Here is a 15,724-nt window from a genome sequence, read left to right as displayed (position 1 = left end):
CCAAAATCTCCCCACTTGGTTAAATAAAAAACAAGAAAAATGAGTAACAGTTTTCAGCAGGGGAAAGAAATGGCTCAAATTTCTTCATTTTCATGCAAACTGCATGATAAGTGCACAGGCAATTCAGCCCTCCAAATCTCCATGGCAGGCTCCAAGTACCATCAGCTGAAGTCTGAACTAATCCCAATTGCAATTTACTGTCCAACTCCTGCAACTTCCTTGACAGCCCTCCACGCATTGCTAAGTGTTGTGGAATGTGGCAATATTTACTCCAAAGGAAATCCAACAAAGTCATGCTGTGACTGATGCTTTTTACATTGACTACTACAGTCTCGTGCTTTCCCCCATCTGTTACACCCAAGTGTGTGCTTTGTGTTATATTTAGTCCCTGCATTATTTGAGAAAACTACTCTCTTGTTTATAGAGCCTCTAACAGAGCAAGCCCAGGACCTTTAGGGCAAATTTGCAAGGAGCTGTCCAGAAATAGGAGTTTTCTCTGCACAAATGAAGAGCATGCAGAGCCCAGGAGCCCTGCTCTGTGCCAGGCTGACCTGCAAGGCTGAAGCCTTGCTCCTGGCAGGGGAAAGCCCCTCCTGGCTCAGAGCATGGCAGCCAGCATTAGACTTTCCACCAGAGAGCTGGACACGTGACCCCTGCGGTCCTTGAGAAACAGGATGCATGCTACAATCAACTACATCATGTTGAGACACTCTCCTCAGACATTTCAAGCCTTTTGAGATGGGAAGATCAAAGCACAGACTATCATCTCCCTCCCCTTCCCCTGAGTGCTCAGCTTGAATTACATCTAATATGAAACACTGAGCAGAATATGTTATTTCACTGGGAGAAGATTCAAGTGCAGATGGACTCAACCTTATTCCATGCACGCTCTGCGCCTCTTCATTACCTGTGTCTGGTTCAGACTAGATAAGCATTAATTGTGCATTTGGGGAAAAAAATAAATATCTGCAAGCATGCAGCTTGCCAGAGATATTAAAAAGATTCAGTAATCAGTCTTGGTGTCAGCAAAAGCAGAGTGTAACAGAACAGAGCATGCAGGAACCCAAATTTATTTCACTGTCAGTTGTGAGAGTCAGAACAGCTCTATTTTTATCAGTGACCTAAGTGTAAGCACCGTATGCTCAGCACTGCACAGCAAATTCTTCTTGTCACAGCACCGAACAGGCATTTCAATGCAGCTCCCCTGGTTTGGACTTGCTTTTAATCCCATTAGTAATAAAGAAAAATCTATTTGCCCTGTCAAATGTAAGCCTGGGGTATGGTGAGACAAACCCTGTGCAAACAGCTGTGCTGACAGCAGAGGTTAGAGCTGCCCAGCACCGCCGTGCCCCGGGGATGCTGTGCCTGCTCCCATGGCAGCACAGTCAGGAAGGAGCCTCTAGCTCACCCCAGGCAGGCAGCAGGTCTTTGCTCAGCCTTCTTTTTGGGCACAGCAGGTTAAGCATCGCTGCTGTGGGCCCAGTGGCCAGCTCACATCCTACAGTGCAAGCTCCCTGAGGAGGGAGGCACAACGTGGGCATGAGAGCAAGTGCTGACAGCAAGGAAGAGCTTGCCCAAAGGGGAAGGATCAGAAACTTCAATCGAGCTGGACCAAAGGTTTTGGGGAGGCCTTGATGTTGACTGGCCTGCTGGGATGCTCAGCAATGCCATGCTGGAAGCAGGCTGCAGCTGGAAGAGGGGTTGGAGAGATGGGGCAGATTGTGCCACAGGAAAGGCTGGAGGGAGAACCCTGGGCTGGCTTGTGCCACTGAGATTCCATGCACAGAACCAAAATAAACACCCTGAGCCTCTTCCTGACCACATCTGAGATGCCTGGCTTTTGGTTGGGGGGGCAGAGGACACCACAGTACCTGTGGCACATGGCACACTCAGAGCATGACTGTGAGTCAGCCCTGCTTTTAAGTTGTTTACATAACCTTGCATGAGCCATCAGAAACAAGCCCTGCTTAAGGCAATGCTTAATCCTCCAGCCATTAGTTCAGTCAGCACCACAAGCCCTGCAATTTAACAATTACCCATCCTTCAACTTCAGCCTGGTGTGCAAACAAATATTAGGCAGCATTCCTTCCAAGCAGGAGAAAGTATGCCTCGAGATTACAGGTGACAAATTCAACTCACCATCTGCCCAGCATTTTTCTATGACCACACATGTTCATGGACAATCACAAATACCCGAGATACTACAAAAGGTAATGTTCTGCTTCTGTACTTTTTCTCTGAAGAGCAGTAAGAAAGACTTTTGTGATTCAAACAAGAGAGCTCAGATCCATGCTGGGCTTTCATTACTCCAGTGGAAGACAGACCCATGCACGCAGCAGTGAGCACACACAGCCCCCTCTGTCAGCAACCCCCCAGCACAGGAGTTTCCGCTCCAGATCCTCCTTCATCCTTCCCTCAGACTGACCCTCTGCATGCCTGTCAGTCTCCCAGGACTGAATTAAGGAGAGAGCTGCCACATCCCATGAGAGGGATGCTAAAATGGCAGACACATGTTCAAAATGACCTCTTGCCACTACACCCCTGATTACACTGTATGTATTCTCTCTCTCTCCCTCTTTTACATGTTGTTTTAGCAGTAAATGGCATGTCATGCTCTTTGAAATCAGAACAAAAGACTCAAACTACAAAGCATCAAACTAAAAGATTGCACACTGCAGGTGGGGAGTGCAGTGATTTTTTTTTTCCCCAGAAAATTCTGACTAATCTATCAACCCACATAGTAAAAATCACATCACTGTAATCAGGGTTTTGTGAACTAACTACAATAAATCTTATTTTTTACCCTAAGGTTGTTTTGCCATATTTTTAGGTGTAAGAAGAAAGTAAGAAACAGTACTCATGTTGTCTTACACGTTTAATTGCTCTCAGCTCTTTACAGATGAGCCTTATTGCATTACTCCTCCTCCCTTTTCATGGCATGTTTATCCCACTGCAATCCTTAGCCCTGGCAAGAAAAGTGTCAAAACAGTGGCCTGACCTGGTAGTGGCTTAATCAAGGAGATGCCCTGAAGAACTTCTGCCTGCTGGTGTCACACCAGCCTCCACCTCTTCTGACCCTCTAATCCTCCTGGTTCCAAACAAACACTGCTTGAAAAGGTCTCCAGAGCCAGGCTGTGGTCCACTGGAGAGAACCTGCCCTAACTTCACATCCCAGCTTTAAACTCACCCAAATTCTAGGTCTGAATAAACTTCTAAGCTTGTACATTTATTACTTTCTGCCATGAAATGCTAGTTGAAAAGAAAGAATATTGCTCAGGCATTGTGAGCAAAGTTTTTATGACCCTTTGCTTTGCCTATCAGCTGTACTTGCTGGGTCAGTAATTAAAAAATGAACTGAAAGAAACAAACTGAAAATATCAAGGAATTTAACTTATTTGCTGTTATTTGTAGAAGCTGGCTTTGTTACTGGAAGAACCCCCCTGGGAAAACAGAAATTGCAGTAACATGTGTGGTTTTTATTCTCTGTTTGCTAAAAAAGATCAAGTGAACACACAAAAAAGTTTTTCAAAATGGAAAGGCAACACGCTGTAGATTTGAACGTGGCCTGAAGAGAAGGTTTAACTCTCCTTAGCCTTTGTAGGCCTAAAGCCAGTGAGGATCTTTACCTTATGCTACACAATTAAACCCACAATTCATGCTTTAGGAACCAAATTGCATACCTCATGTCTTGTATCAGGGAAACCCTCAATGTAGGCAGAGTAATTCCTGTATCAGACTTTCGTCTTTCTGTTCCACCACCAACTACAGAGGAGAAAATACACATAGTTAACACAACACTACAGTAATAGTCTGCAATGCATTTGTTCTACACACAGCTGAAAACAATCTTAAGTGGCTGGTAACTGCACTGTGTCTGTGCATTGTCATTAACTCTATCCTGGAAATGTAGAAGTAGACAAAATGAAAATTCTGAATCTATTACCTATTGCTTCCTTAACCCAGCACTGAACTTGGGAGATCTAGCTTCCCTTTTTTTTGTGTGTGAAATATCTTAACTTAAATCTGTACAGCAGTGAGTTTTATTAGTAAGAAGTTTCTATGGAAAGCTCACAACTGAGAACAACTCAAATACAATTAAGCTACAGTAACATATTCAATGCAAAGAATGCTGTGCATTTCTGTGCTCTGCTCTGATCAAACCACTTTGTGGTGACACATTTTGCTCTCAGGAATTTGTGCCTGCCAGCCAGATTGTTTAGTGCATTACTCATTGAAGCTTGTTAAAAAGTTCTTTCATGGGAGAGACTAGTTTGTCTATAAATGCCTCTTTGAGGACTGATCATAAAAGTTTCCATCTGCAGGATCTGAATTGGAGAGTCCTTGCAAGATGACCCACTGAATTTCAGAGACTTTTACTACAATACCCCATCTCAAGGTTATCAGAAAACCTCTCTTTAAACACAGAAGTAATTTAGTGACTGTAAGGGGCCCAGCCAAAGCATAAAATGAGCACCTAGACTGATGGACAGAGATCAATTACACAATTTCTGAACTGTACCACCCATCAGTATAGAGCTTTACTGAACACAGAGTTATTCATATTGGGATTTGAGAGACAGATTATGCTCACTGAAAGAAAAATGTCAGCTCTCTTATGCCCAGCTCCACACTTTCAGCTTCTTCAGAAATTATTTCTCATGGAGACACTGCTTCTCAAACCTCACTCAATGCTCATTAAAAGGGAATGAAGTTAGTGCACATACATCAAGTGATTTTCCAGACAAGGATGGAAACTATGTGCCTTGGCCTCCAGTGATTTCAATCCATTTTGTCCAGACATCAAGACATCCCCACAATGATTATGAGAAATCTCAAAAGGTAAATGTGGCATTAGTAAGCAAATACACTGAAAATCCTGCACAGGTTTCATCTGGTTGCACTGTTCCTCCCATGGCAGAGTTCATTTGCTGAGATGAACTCCTCACGGAGTCACCTGCCAAGTACTCACCTGGAGACTCTGCACTGTGCTCTTGCTTCTCTTCTCTCTCCTGGTACTGAAGCAAATGGGACCACAATGCAGATTTCCCCTGAAAATAAAAAAAAAAATATATAGGCAAAAATATAACCAGTAATGGCCAATAAACATGGCAGAATAATGGAATGGCATTTGAATGGGTAAAATGTTCAGTAATGGAAGCCAATCCTCCTCTCTTGGGCCATGAAACCTCAGGAAGAGAGAACCACCACTCCCCACTGATTCAGCAGTCACACCACCCACCTTGTTTCTTTTCCTCCCTCTGGGTTTCCTTTGTGAAGGTTGAAAGGGAACAGGTACTCGACAACATCACTGCAATGTCCAGAGGGGAAAACCCCAAAACAATCCCCCCTCAAATAACCCAAACACCCAAAACTCCTCAAACCTTTGCAAAATATGAACCAGAGACACTGATCCCAAAGACAACTCCTGCTTTATCTTGGAGTTACAGCATTGAGTAGCAGCTTAGAAAGCAGAGATGACATTCAGTATTTACCAACCTGCTTGACCTGCAGACCATGGCTCCAGATTCTTTCTAGCAGATCACAGAGACTGGCAATCAGTGTATTTTCCTCCAGACCTGTTATGTTGGCTTCTCCATGTCCCAGCTCAACTGCTTCATGGCCCATTTTCTCTACCAACATGCGTTTAGTCTATTAAAAAAAATCCCAACAGTTTCCAAGAATATTATCCAACAAGGAACAGAATTTACAGATGAGTTTACTTACACATGCTTAATCTAGAAACCATGGCTAATAGAGAGAAAATCTATTTGCAGAGACTGTAAATTAAGAAAAATAATTATATTTAAAAGTTTTGCCTAATTACTTTGAATCATAGAATACCCTGAGTTGGGAGGGACCCAGAAAGACCACATCCAGCTCCTGTGCCTGCACAGGACAGCCCCAAGAGTCACACCATGTGTCTGAGAGCATTGTCCAAACACTTCTTGAACTCTGGCAGACTTGGTGCTGTGACCACTTCCCTGGGGAACCTGTTCCAGCTGTCCTACTTCTATACCCTTTATTAATTGTCCTATTTCTATGCTGGTGATTTATTACCAAGCAGAGTACAGAACACACGCTCAGTCTTACTTAGCTTCCATTTTAATTCTTGTCACAGCTAATAAAGTTTAACACTCAGGTAAAGGAGTATACTATCAACTGCAACAGACACAAAGAAGTTGTATGTCCATGGCTATGAAAGCTTCTTTAACACCAGGAACTGTTATATTTCATTTGCTCTGCATGAACAACATGCACAAGCTACTCATGCTGAATTCTTCCCTTTTGACCACAGGTCTCCAGGCCGTTCTGTTTAGGCTACATGTAAATATGAACAATTAAAGGAAATCCTCCAGAAGATGTCTGATCATGCTGATTCTCCTTCCTGTCCTTTCTACTTCCATCAACTTCAACTGCATAAACAGAAGAGAAATGAAAACACATTCCTTTCAAAACACGTTCCTTTCTCTTCCAGCTGTTGAAAAACACTACAGGCCTATCCATCCTGCAATAACCAGGTATTCCAAAAGAACCATGCCATTCCAGCTGTGAACCAGGAGAACATCTGCAGGTGCCCTTTGAACTCACTGCAATCCAGGGGAGAGCATCCAGGGGATGACCTACCTTCATGCGACATTCCTTCAGCAACCCTTCCACAAATTTCCAGTTGGTCTGTGCAATCACAGCTGGAGAGAGGTCTGACAGTTTGGGCTGCCTTAAATTTTTACCCTAAACTCCTTGCCTCCTGCATGTATTTCTAAAAATAAAGAGAATAATTTTAGATATTACAGGTCAGAGTGACTCTTCTCATCAAGCAAGCAAGGTGATGAAAACGAATTAGTGTTAATCTAGAAACACAATCTTGATTTGTCTGATGTTTAGGTGTCAGGCTAGAGAAGTGAAATGATCCCTTCTGACAACAGAAAAAGCAAGATATTTCCCTGGATTGGCACAGAATCAGTCAATATTAGCCAGTGAACTGTGCTGTTAGTGACTAGTACGAAGTTAGCTACAAGTGCATAAAGTGCAATACCTTCATTCAGCAATAAAGCCAAAACACCAAGGAAGTTTCTTTCCACTGTTATTTCTCACTTAAAAAATATTGAAATTGTCTAATTTGTGATCAGACTATATATGAATAGAAAAAAACACCTGAAAATAAATTATAAGAAGCAGAAATACACTTAGTGAATGAGAAAGATTTCATCCATTACTTTTCATCTAGATAGTTTATGCAGGGAAAATGAGACTTGATCTTATTCTCAATTAACTTATTGATTACAAGTGAAGCTCATTTTAAACAGCACTGACACTTGGGATCATTCATGTTCTTACTATAGTAATTGTAAAATATGGACAAAAATCAGGATACTCTTTAAAAAAAGATCCAAGCTATAATTGAAGACTTTCAAACTTTCCTGTTCCACTGCCTTGTCTTCAGGATAGGGTATTTTTTGTTTTGGTCTGGGTTTTTTTGGGTGTTTTTTGTTTGGTTGTTTTTTTTTTTTTTTGTTAAGCCAAAATCCACAAACCCATCAGCACATGAGCTCTGACCCCAGCATCAGTGAGAGAGCTGCATGCTGAGCAAGGCTGAGAAGTTGGCCACAACTATCAAAATGTTGTTTGAGCATTATTCGTAATTTTGTCTTAAAAAGAGCAAGATAACAGAATATTGCCAAATAAAAGTCTTGAAAAGCAGTGCTCATAGCCTGGAGTGGGAATGCTCTGTTTCCACAGTGGGTCTGTGTCCTGTTAATGATGCTTCTCTGGGGGATGGTATGTGACAATGACCAGTCTTTCCTGGAAGGAGCAGATCACAACCCTCCAGGGAATTCTTGCTGCTGCTGGCTGGGTTTTCTGGGGAACTGAGACGTCACTATGGCTGCTGCATCCTTGGAGCTTCCTGTCTGGGCAGAAAATTTATTCCATAGAAACAGAGAATGGCTTAGGTTGGAAGGGACCTTAAAGATCACATAGTTCCAAACTTCCTGCCATGGGCATGGACACCTTCCAGTAGATCAGGAAAAGCAAAACCAAAATCTTAACACATTGAAGTTAATTGAAATAGCAAATAGCTCTCCCCGCCACCCTTTTTTTTTTTTTAATGGAAGTGCAGTTTTTCTGATGCAATCAGATTTTCTCAACACAGAAATTTGGACAAGAACCACTTAGCATCACCCTAACAGGCCAGACAAGAATGTAGGGATCTGCCATGAAAAAGCTGTGTTCCACTGAAATTCTCAGTTAGGTAACTACAGTTTCAAAAACACTGTAAGGATTTTATAATAGTTCAAAAACTACAGGTGGGAATAAAAGAAAAAAAGTTACAGACAGTGAAAGTATGTTGTTCAGCAAGCAACCTCACAAGTGACTTCCAACTCAGTGCAAAAATTAACAGCAAAATCAGTAAAAAGTCATACAGGGAATACATAACTAGAAAAATGAATATTTCTTTCTAAATGTGAAGGGATAAAAAATGTGGTTATAGTCTGAAGAGTACAAAATACAGATAACCTTATTCATTGTATAGCTTCTTATTAGATTCAAATTAAAAAAACCAAAACCAACAAACTCTAAGGTTCCAGAGAAGACTAAGGGTGGGCTGAGACAATCAGCTGATTGCCCTTTGCCTGTTCCAGCATTCATGCACCACCACCCTTCTTGCACACTGGGATGCAATGGTCCAGCATCCATATAGCAATGCTCTTGGGATGTGACACCCTAAACTGAATAGCCAGGTGAGCAACATGGCGGGGGAAAAACCCCAAAGCAAACTGAAATTCTTGTCTTTTAGCCTTGGAGCCCACTGTGTTTTCCAGGGAGCTGGTGTGGAAGCTCCTTTCCAGCTACTTTTCTGACTATAACCACACTTCCAAGCGCTACAGGGACGTGCTCATACTCTACAAAAAGGGGCAGGTTTGAGAGGCAGCAAAGACGGAGGTTCCTCATGCTAACAACATCTCAAAAGCAGCTTTCAACAAGAAGAACTAAAACATACCAGGCAGCATTCAGAGAAGGATTTTTTAGGAGGCCGTGCAGGAGGGGGTGGTCCCTGATCCCACTCCCAGAAGGCCATTGAGTTCTGACGAAGCAAAAGCTCCTCCGAGGGCTAAGAGGAGGCAGATGCCCCAATGGCAGAACAGCCAGAAAGAAAGAGGAGACAAAGCAAAAGAAGCATGCATATGATCCACAGCCAAAAAAAAGAAGAAAGTAAATACATGACAAAGTACTGAGAAGGCTCTGCTGCCATATACACGCACGAGGCACTGCTTAAAATATACTTGCAAAGCCATGTTAGCAAAAATAGCAACAAACAGGTACAAGTGCTGTTTTGCTGTGTTTCCATGAAACATTGTTCAAAGCTATGGTTGAAGAGTCCTCTCATCCACTCAGGTTCTTTTGGAGAGCAAACTCCAACACTGACTATCATTACTGAGTGAGTTTTACCACAAAACAGCATGAATGTTATATTTTTGCTAGTGACGTACAATAGAAGCATATGGACATCAATGGAAAAATGTGGCAGAAAAATATTTAATGAAGAATGAAGAACTGAAAAGATGGGAAAGAAACACATGTATGTGACTGACATTTACAAGATGCATGGGAGTTTCCAAGCTTTAGGCATAAAAAGGCCCCAGAGTCTTAACCTTTCAAATATGTAAAAGGTTAGAAATCTACGTAAAAGAAAGGAAAAAAAGTTCCTTTAAGAAAAAAAGGAAGAATCCTGCCTCATTGACTTCTACATGGCTGACATTTACTCAAGGACTTGACTTTTCCAGAGACTTCCACCCTGGCCAGAGTTTGGCAGCTGCACTGCCAGGCTCTGCTGTCTGTGTGCAGTAACACAGCCAGGGTCTAAATCAGCAAATCATTTCCCTGGTGACAATGGGGCTGTCTTGTCCCAGAATAATAAAAGCACTTTATTTATGTTGTGTGCTTGGAAGTTGTGTGGCATCGGTGACAAGCAGAGCAGCATCCAAACGGCTACAGAGACCCAACCAAACCATAGAGTAGCCACAAAACTGCCCCAAGGAATGGGCACATTGTTGTCCAAACCTCCACCTCCTGGACCACAGCTCATGTGAGCTGCCCCCAGAGGAGGCCACCCACCTCCCTCATGTCGTTGTCCAGGGCGATGTGCTCCGAGTGCTGCCGCAGGCGGTCCTTCCTCCGCTGCGTGCTGGCGCTGCGGCTGGCCCAGCGGCTGCAAAGCACACAGGGGAGACACGAGTGAGCACAAGGAAAGCAGGGGGGAAAGCCTGGGTCAGGAGCTGAAGGACAGCCAGTGGGTCTGCAGCAGAAGAAGGGAAAGCCCAAGCTTGGACTTTGCAGTGAGTGTGGGTGTGAGATGGTGCCTGGCCTCCCCATGGGAAACCACCTGGATGGTGACAGTCCAGCACTCACCCAAGGGACAAAATTCCCAGTGGAAACGTGGGCAGCTGCCTGCCAGGGTCTCCAGTGAGAGCTCCTGGTACCTGAAATGCAGGTCATGCCACAGCATTGATGACATCACTAGGTTAGTCACTGTGCTTAGTTACCCAACACCACTGCTGCATTTAATGAGGCTTGACAAGAACAGCGCCTTTAGCAAAAAACAAAACACAATGATTTATTTTCAGCAGCAATTTCTATGATTGTGCTTTTCTGTGAGAAGTGCTACTTCTCCGTTCTCCACTTTCTGTGGCATTTCCAGGAATTATTTGAGACAAACTTTGCAATTTTAACAACTGTTATTGGGTGCACCTATGTCTAAAGGTTATAAACAATACTTATGTTCCTAGGATTAGTCATGTTGTCATGTTGCTATTTTCACCTTAGCTTTTTTTTGCATTTAGTTCCTAAGTACCACAGAAAGCCTTGGGTTTTTTCCATCTGTTCATGTACACCCAGTTGAACTTCTCCTCTCTCCGCACGTGTGGCATTGGCGAGGACAGCAGTCTCCAGATCCCAAACCCACATATTTTTGTGTGCACTCCAAACAAAAGTACATACAAATAAAATTTGGGATCTACCAGTTTGGGCAAGGAGTTTCAGCAGATGAATGCCTGGGGAGGAAACTCTTGCACAGAGCTGGACTTGGGTTCCGACATGTTGGGCAAAACACTGGAGATGTGCAGGGAGGGGAATCTGACCCAAGAGTAGTGCAGGGATGTGGCCCCTGGTGACCAAAAGAAGGCCTCTGTTTCCAGAGAGAAGAACTTTGCAAACATGTACATAGCTATATTCATCAGTTCCTTGAGAGAGCCAACCAAAGACTGAATTTTGGTTCACCACACAGATACAAAGGGAAAAAAAGCCACAGAAACTGTTATTTAAACAAGTCACACTGAAGTCCCATTGTACCTCACAAATAACATCAAGAAAACAAGTACAAAGGAAGAAATCTGGGTCTGTATGTAATTATGGTTCATCACCTCAGTATCCCATAAGACAACACATTTATTTTTAAAGCAATTTTTTTTTGTGGCCTCAAGTCTCTGCTAACAAAATGAAACAGCCCAATAGGTGTCTGCAAAGCAAATGCTGATACCTTCTCAGAGGAACACATCACTGACATAAGTGTCTTTGCACCTCCATAAGTCACCACTTACTTTTTTTTCAGAAGCAACAGCCAAAGCCTTGTTAGATGACAAAGAGGGGGAAAATAAACCCTTACATTTTAATAATCTCAACAACCAGAAATGTCACAGAAAAACTCTGTTGAACAGAGGATATTAATGTGACTTTAGCCACTTGGCTCTGGAGACCTTGCATTTATTGCAAGCCAGGACAATGTTTATGTTTCACACAACAGAATGCCAATAACACACTAGAAATTTAAGTTATAGATCAAATATTACCCCATATCATAGTTTTTCTGCTCCAATTTATATGGTTACTTTCTGAATTCTAGACAGAGCTTGGATCCATCTCCATCTGCATTTCTGCATTTACTGGAAGATGGAAGAATTGCTTTAAGTGTCCTTTGAGGGAAAACATCTCACCAAAGGTGAAAGCAGAACGAAAGCCACAGAATAATTACAAAATAACACACCACTATTAAAGCATTTTCAGTTCATTCCAGAGCTGTACTTCACCTGGGAGATAGCACAGCCCATTTTCCAGGTTATTAAACAGAACTATTTGAATGTTTTAATCATACAAAAATGAAGATTGTTGGATGTTTATGAAAAAAAAGACTGCTGCTCATTAGCTGGAGCAATTACAGACAGTGAGCTGCACATTCCCTCTTTTCCAAACTCTGAAGTAGAGGAAGAGGAGCTGTTGAGTCACTGGGTGAGGTCTGTACATTCAGATGCTGCTCTGAATCTCTCTGGAAGGTTTTGTGAAGATCTAACAGCAGATAAGCAGGATTAAGCAGCTAAATCTTTTAAAGCCTTTTCTTTACTGGGTCACATAGAATTTTTTTTTTCCCAAAACAATGCTTCAGTATTACAATAACCATTCCCTCTCCTCAGCAGTGACTGCATTTCAAATTGCTCTTCCTCTCCCTGCAACCACTTGAAGTGATTTTAAGGGGGATTAAAGCCCCAGTGGTGGCATCACCTCCCCATGGAAGCTGAAATCCCATGTGGGTGCCTCTGCCGGCCCTGTCATCAGCTGCTGCTCTATTCACACCTCAGCCCAGGTGCTGCCAAAGCAGCAAAGAAAGCTGTTCTCCCTCCAGCAGCCCTTTGCTTACTGTCAGCCCCTAGACTTGGGCTTTTCAGATAACCCCTGCTGCCTGTGTCCCTCCTCTCCTTGTCCTGAGGAGATGAAGCCTTCTGGCTGCTCAGCCTGGATGCTGCCCAAGGACTCCCCAACCCCAAAAATGCCTTCTCCCTTTTAGTTTTTTGCTGGCAGGGCCACGAGCATGGACTACTGGCAGGTTTCATTTATTCCTCACAGTGGAGGCATTGCTACAAGCACCAGGTCTCTGGGGATGGAGCAGACACAGCTTGGGTGCTGCAGGGAGCCCAGGGACAAGCTGCCTCCATGGAGAAATGAAGAAAGGCTCATTTCAGTGTGTCTGTCTGTATCTAACTCCCATATCCACAGATGAATGCTCCTCACCTCCAGGGACTGTGGAAAAGCAGTGATATTTCAGAGCAGGGACCAGGGAACACTGTGCTCTGTTCAACATATGGAAATTAAGTAAGGCACCTCCAACTAAGACCTTTGTGATATAAAAGCAGTCAAGTCAGCACCATTTGGTATCAAATTAGACCCAACAAGCATGGGGATAGGTTTGCAGAGGTTGGAGGGAATGTAATGGTGACATTTGAAACATCCCATGTTAAGTATCATCTTTTACATTTCTATAATAAAGGAGGTAAGGCAGTCAGCAGCAAAGCTGCACTGTCAGAAACCATCTAGCAAGACAGCACCTCACACCAGGGACTGGTCAAGCTGTACTGTGACCATGTGTACAGATCTCTTTCTTCCCACACCTTCTCCCTGCCTGCCCCTTTTTAAAGTTCCCTTGAGAAATGAAGAAATTACGTCTTCCCAAATCAGACATGGGTGCAGCAGGCAAGATTTATACTGCAAAACATGAACATGCTGCTAGAGAACTTCTTTCTCAGATGGATTTAACCAATATTACCCAACACCATGAAAATCACTATTGTAATTTACACTCCATTTACAGTCATCACAGAGAGAAGGAAAGAGAGAAATGCACTTGTCTATAGGACAGAACCTAAATCTCCTCATATACACCATCTCATGAGGCAGGCTGCTATTTAGGTCTGCAAATCATGACAATACCCATTCTACCTATAGAGATCTATCAAAGGAGTTATCTGAGTTTCTGCATTCTAATAAATTAGCACACAGCTGTAGTACAGCCCCAGCAAACCCCCCTAAAACATGCACACATCAAACACACACAGCCTGCACTTGCAAACTCCTTGTAGGGCTTACATGTGTGGGGCTGTACCCAGAGATTCCAAGTGAAACACATGTCAGACCAGACAAGAAAAGGAACATTGAAACTGAGCTCCACCTGATCATGGATGGGGATCCACAGTGTGAATCTGCTCCACAAACACTGTTCCATGCTAAGGAGAATGAAGGCTTAGATGGAGACTTAGGCACCTTTTCCATCTCTGCCATAGGGTGAAATAGGAAAGCTCTGAAACTGCTCATTGGAAGGACAAAAATTAGTAAAATGCCTTAAAGAGAGTGGCCTTGCACTGACAGGCTCTTTCAGCAGTTCATATGAAAAGAAGTGATTATAAAGGGTGGCACACACAACTGTCATCCTCTGTAAGGAAGAGCTGTAGTGAATTGGCAGCATCACCTGCCCTGAGGAACCACTGTCCTATGAGGTATTTAATTTGTAAGTCCCTTGGGACAGGAGTACTATTCAGAGGAGAGCAAATGGAATAGTGGATGCAAGGATGTCAATGCCCATTTTTCCCTGTCAGCTTTAATTCTGCACAGCTATGTTAAAATGATCTATTAACTCAAAGAAGTTAATTGCACTTTTCCTGCCTTGCACCAGTTGAGCAGAGGATCAGTAGCTCAGGAGACTCACCCATGAGGTTCCAAGTCACTACAATGTATATTTCCTAGCTCAGAGACCTTCTTTAGGCACAGATTGTTAGTCACACTTTATTCCTGAAAATGAATGTATTTGAGTACAAATGGTTCATATTTCATTGCACCCATCAGTGGTTTGCTACATTAGGTTACCTGAAGTATAGTAACTGCTTGTTTCAGATCTTCTTATGTAAGAGGTGAACTATTACTACTCACAAAATTTAAATAACCTCAGTGCTGTGTGTGGATGGCTCATTGCTGACTCATCTCGTGCCCACCTAGATGTGCTGCAGAGATGCCACTCTATATTACTTGCAATTGTTTGGCTTGATTAAAAAAAATTATCTCTTCATTTAACACAGCCTTAAAACAGTACCAAACAGACAGGGGGGCAGTAAAAGGCCATATAATATGAAGCACTCATTAAAAGAAAAAGACCATTTGGCATACAAAAAATAATTTAGTTAAAACGAGAACAAATTCTGTCATCACACAGAGACACGTCAACCCCTCTGTGTTATATATACATCATATTTCCTTGAAAATCATTAGCTGATGTTAAATGCCAGCAACAAGCAAAAAAAGAATCTGCCCCAGGCAGATAAACCCTGCACAGCTCCCGCCTTGAAGGAGGGGGCTGAAGATGAAGAGCACAGGACAGTGCCCACCAAGTCATGTCATAAAACAGAGCACAAAAATGAACCAATTCCATACAGTCCTACTGCATGGGTTTTGTAAATAAATACTGACACAGTGGTCAGATCAGCAAAACACAGCTCGGGAACAAATGGAAGTGGCCAGGGCAGGAAAGAGGAAACAATATGGTCAGCAAAGTAAGCAAGGAGGAAAGCAGGGCTCCAATAAAGAAGTGGGAGGGAAAGCAGGCCTAAACAGATAGGAAGGCAAAAAAAGGGTAATTAAAGCCATTTTGTAAATGTGTAACAAAGCAAACCCTTCATTTGAAAACCAAAAGAAGCAAGAAAAAAATGCATTCAGTTGTTCTTTGAAGGCATTCAATACAAATTGCCAGAATGCAAATATATTCCCATGCTTGGGAATCACTGTTTTCCTCTGCAATATTTAATCTCATTTATCAAGCTTCTTAGTACAAATTAAGTTACAAGGTAATCAATTAGATTGAAAACACAGCTTGTTTCATTGTTTTAATTTTGCACTGTAAGCATATTCCCCCTAA

At 42.7% G+C, this 15,724-nt stretch overlaps 1 protein-coding gene across 1 annotated transcript in view; it reads right to left on the bottom strand.

The window, feature by feature from the left end:
- DENND5B (DENN domain containing 5B) overlaps positions 1-15,724 on the bottom strand; it is a 105,934-nt gene that overhangs the window by 13,867 nt on the left and 76,343 nt on the right. Inside the window, 6 exon segments of the mRNA XM_036400587.2 lie at positions 3,681-3,762; positions 4,970-5,048; positions 5,497-5,649; positions 6,625-6,729; positions 6,731-6,757; positions 10,114-10,207. Coding sequence (XP_036256480.1) covers positions 3,681-3,762; positions 4,970-5,048; positions 5,497-5,649; positions 6,625-6,729; positions 6,731-6,757; positions 10,114-10,207 — 540 coding nt within the window.

This window comes from Molothrus ater, chromosome 5 (assembly GCF_012460135.2).
Source record: "Molothrus ater isolate BHLD 08-10-18 breed brown headed cowbird chromosome 5, BPBGC_Mater_1.1, whole genome shotgun sequence".
In the NCBI taxonomy this organism is placed as follows: Eukaryota; Metazoa; Chordata; class Aves; order Passeriformes; family Icteridae; genus Molothrus; species Molothrus ater.
Note: the sequence above shows the minus strand (reverse complement) of the source record. Positions and strands in the feature narration are given on the sequence as shown.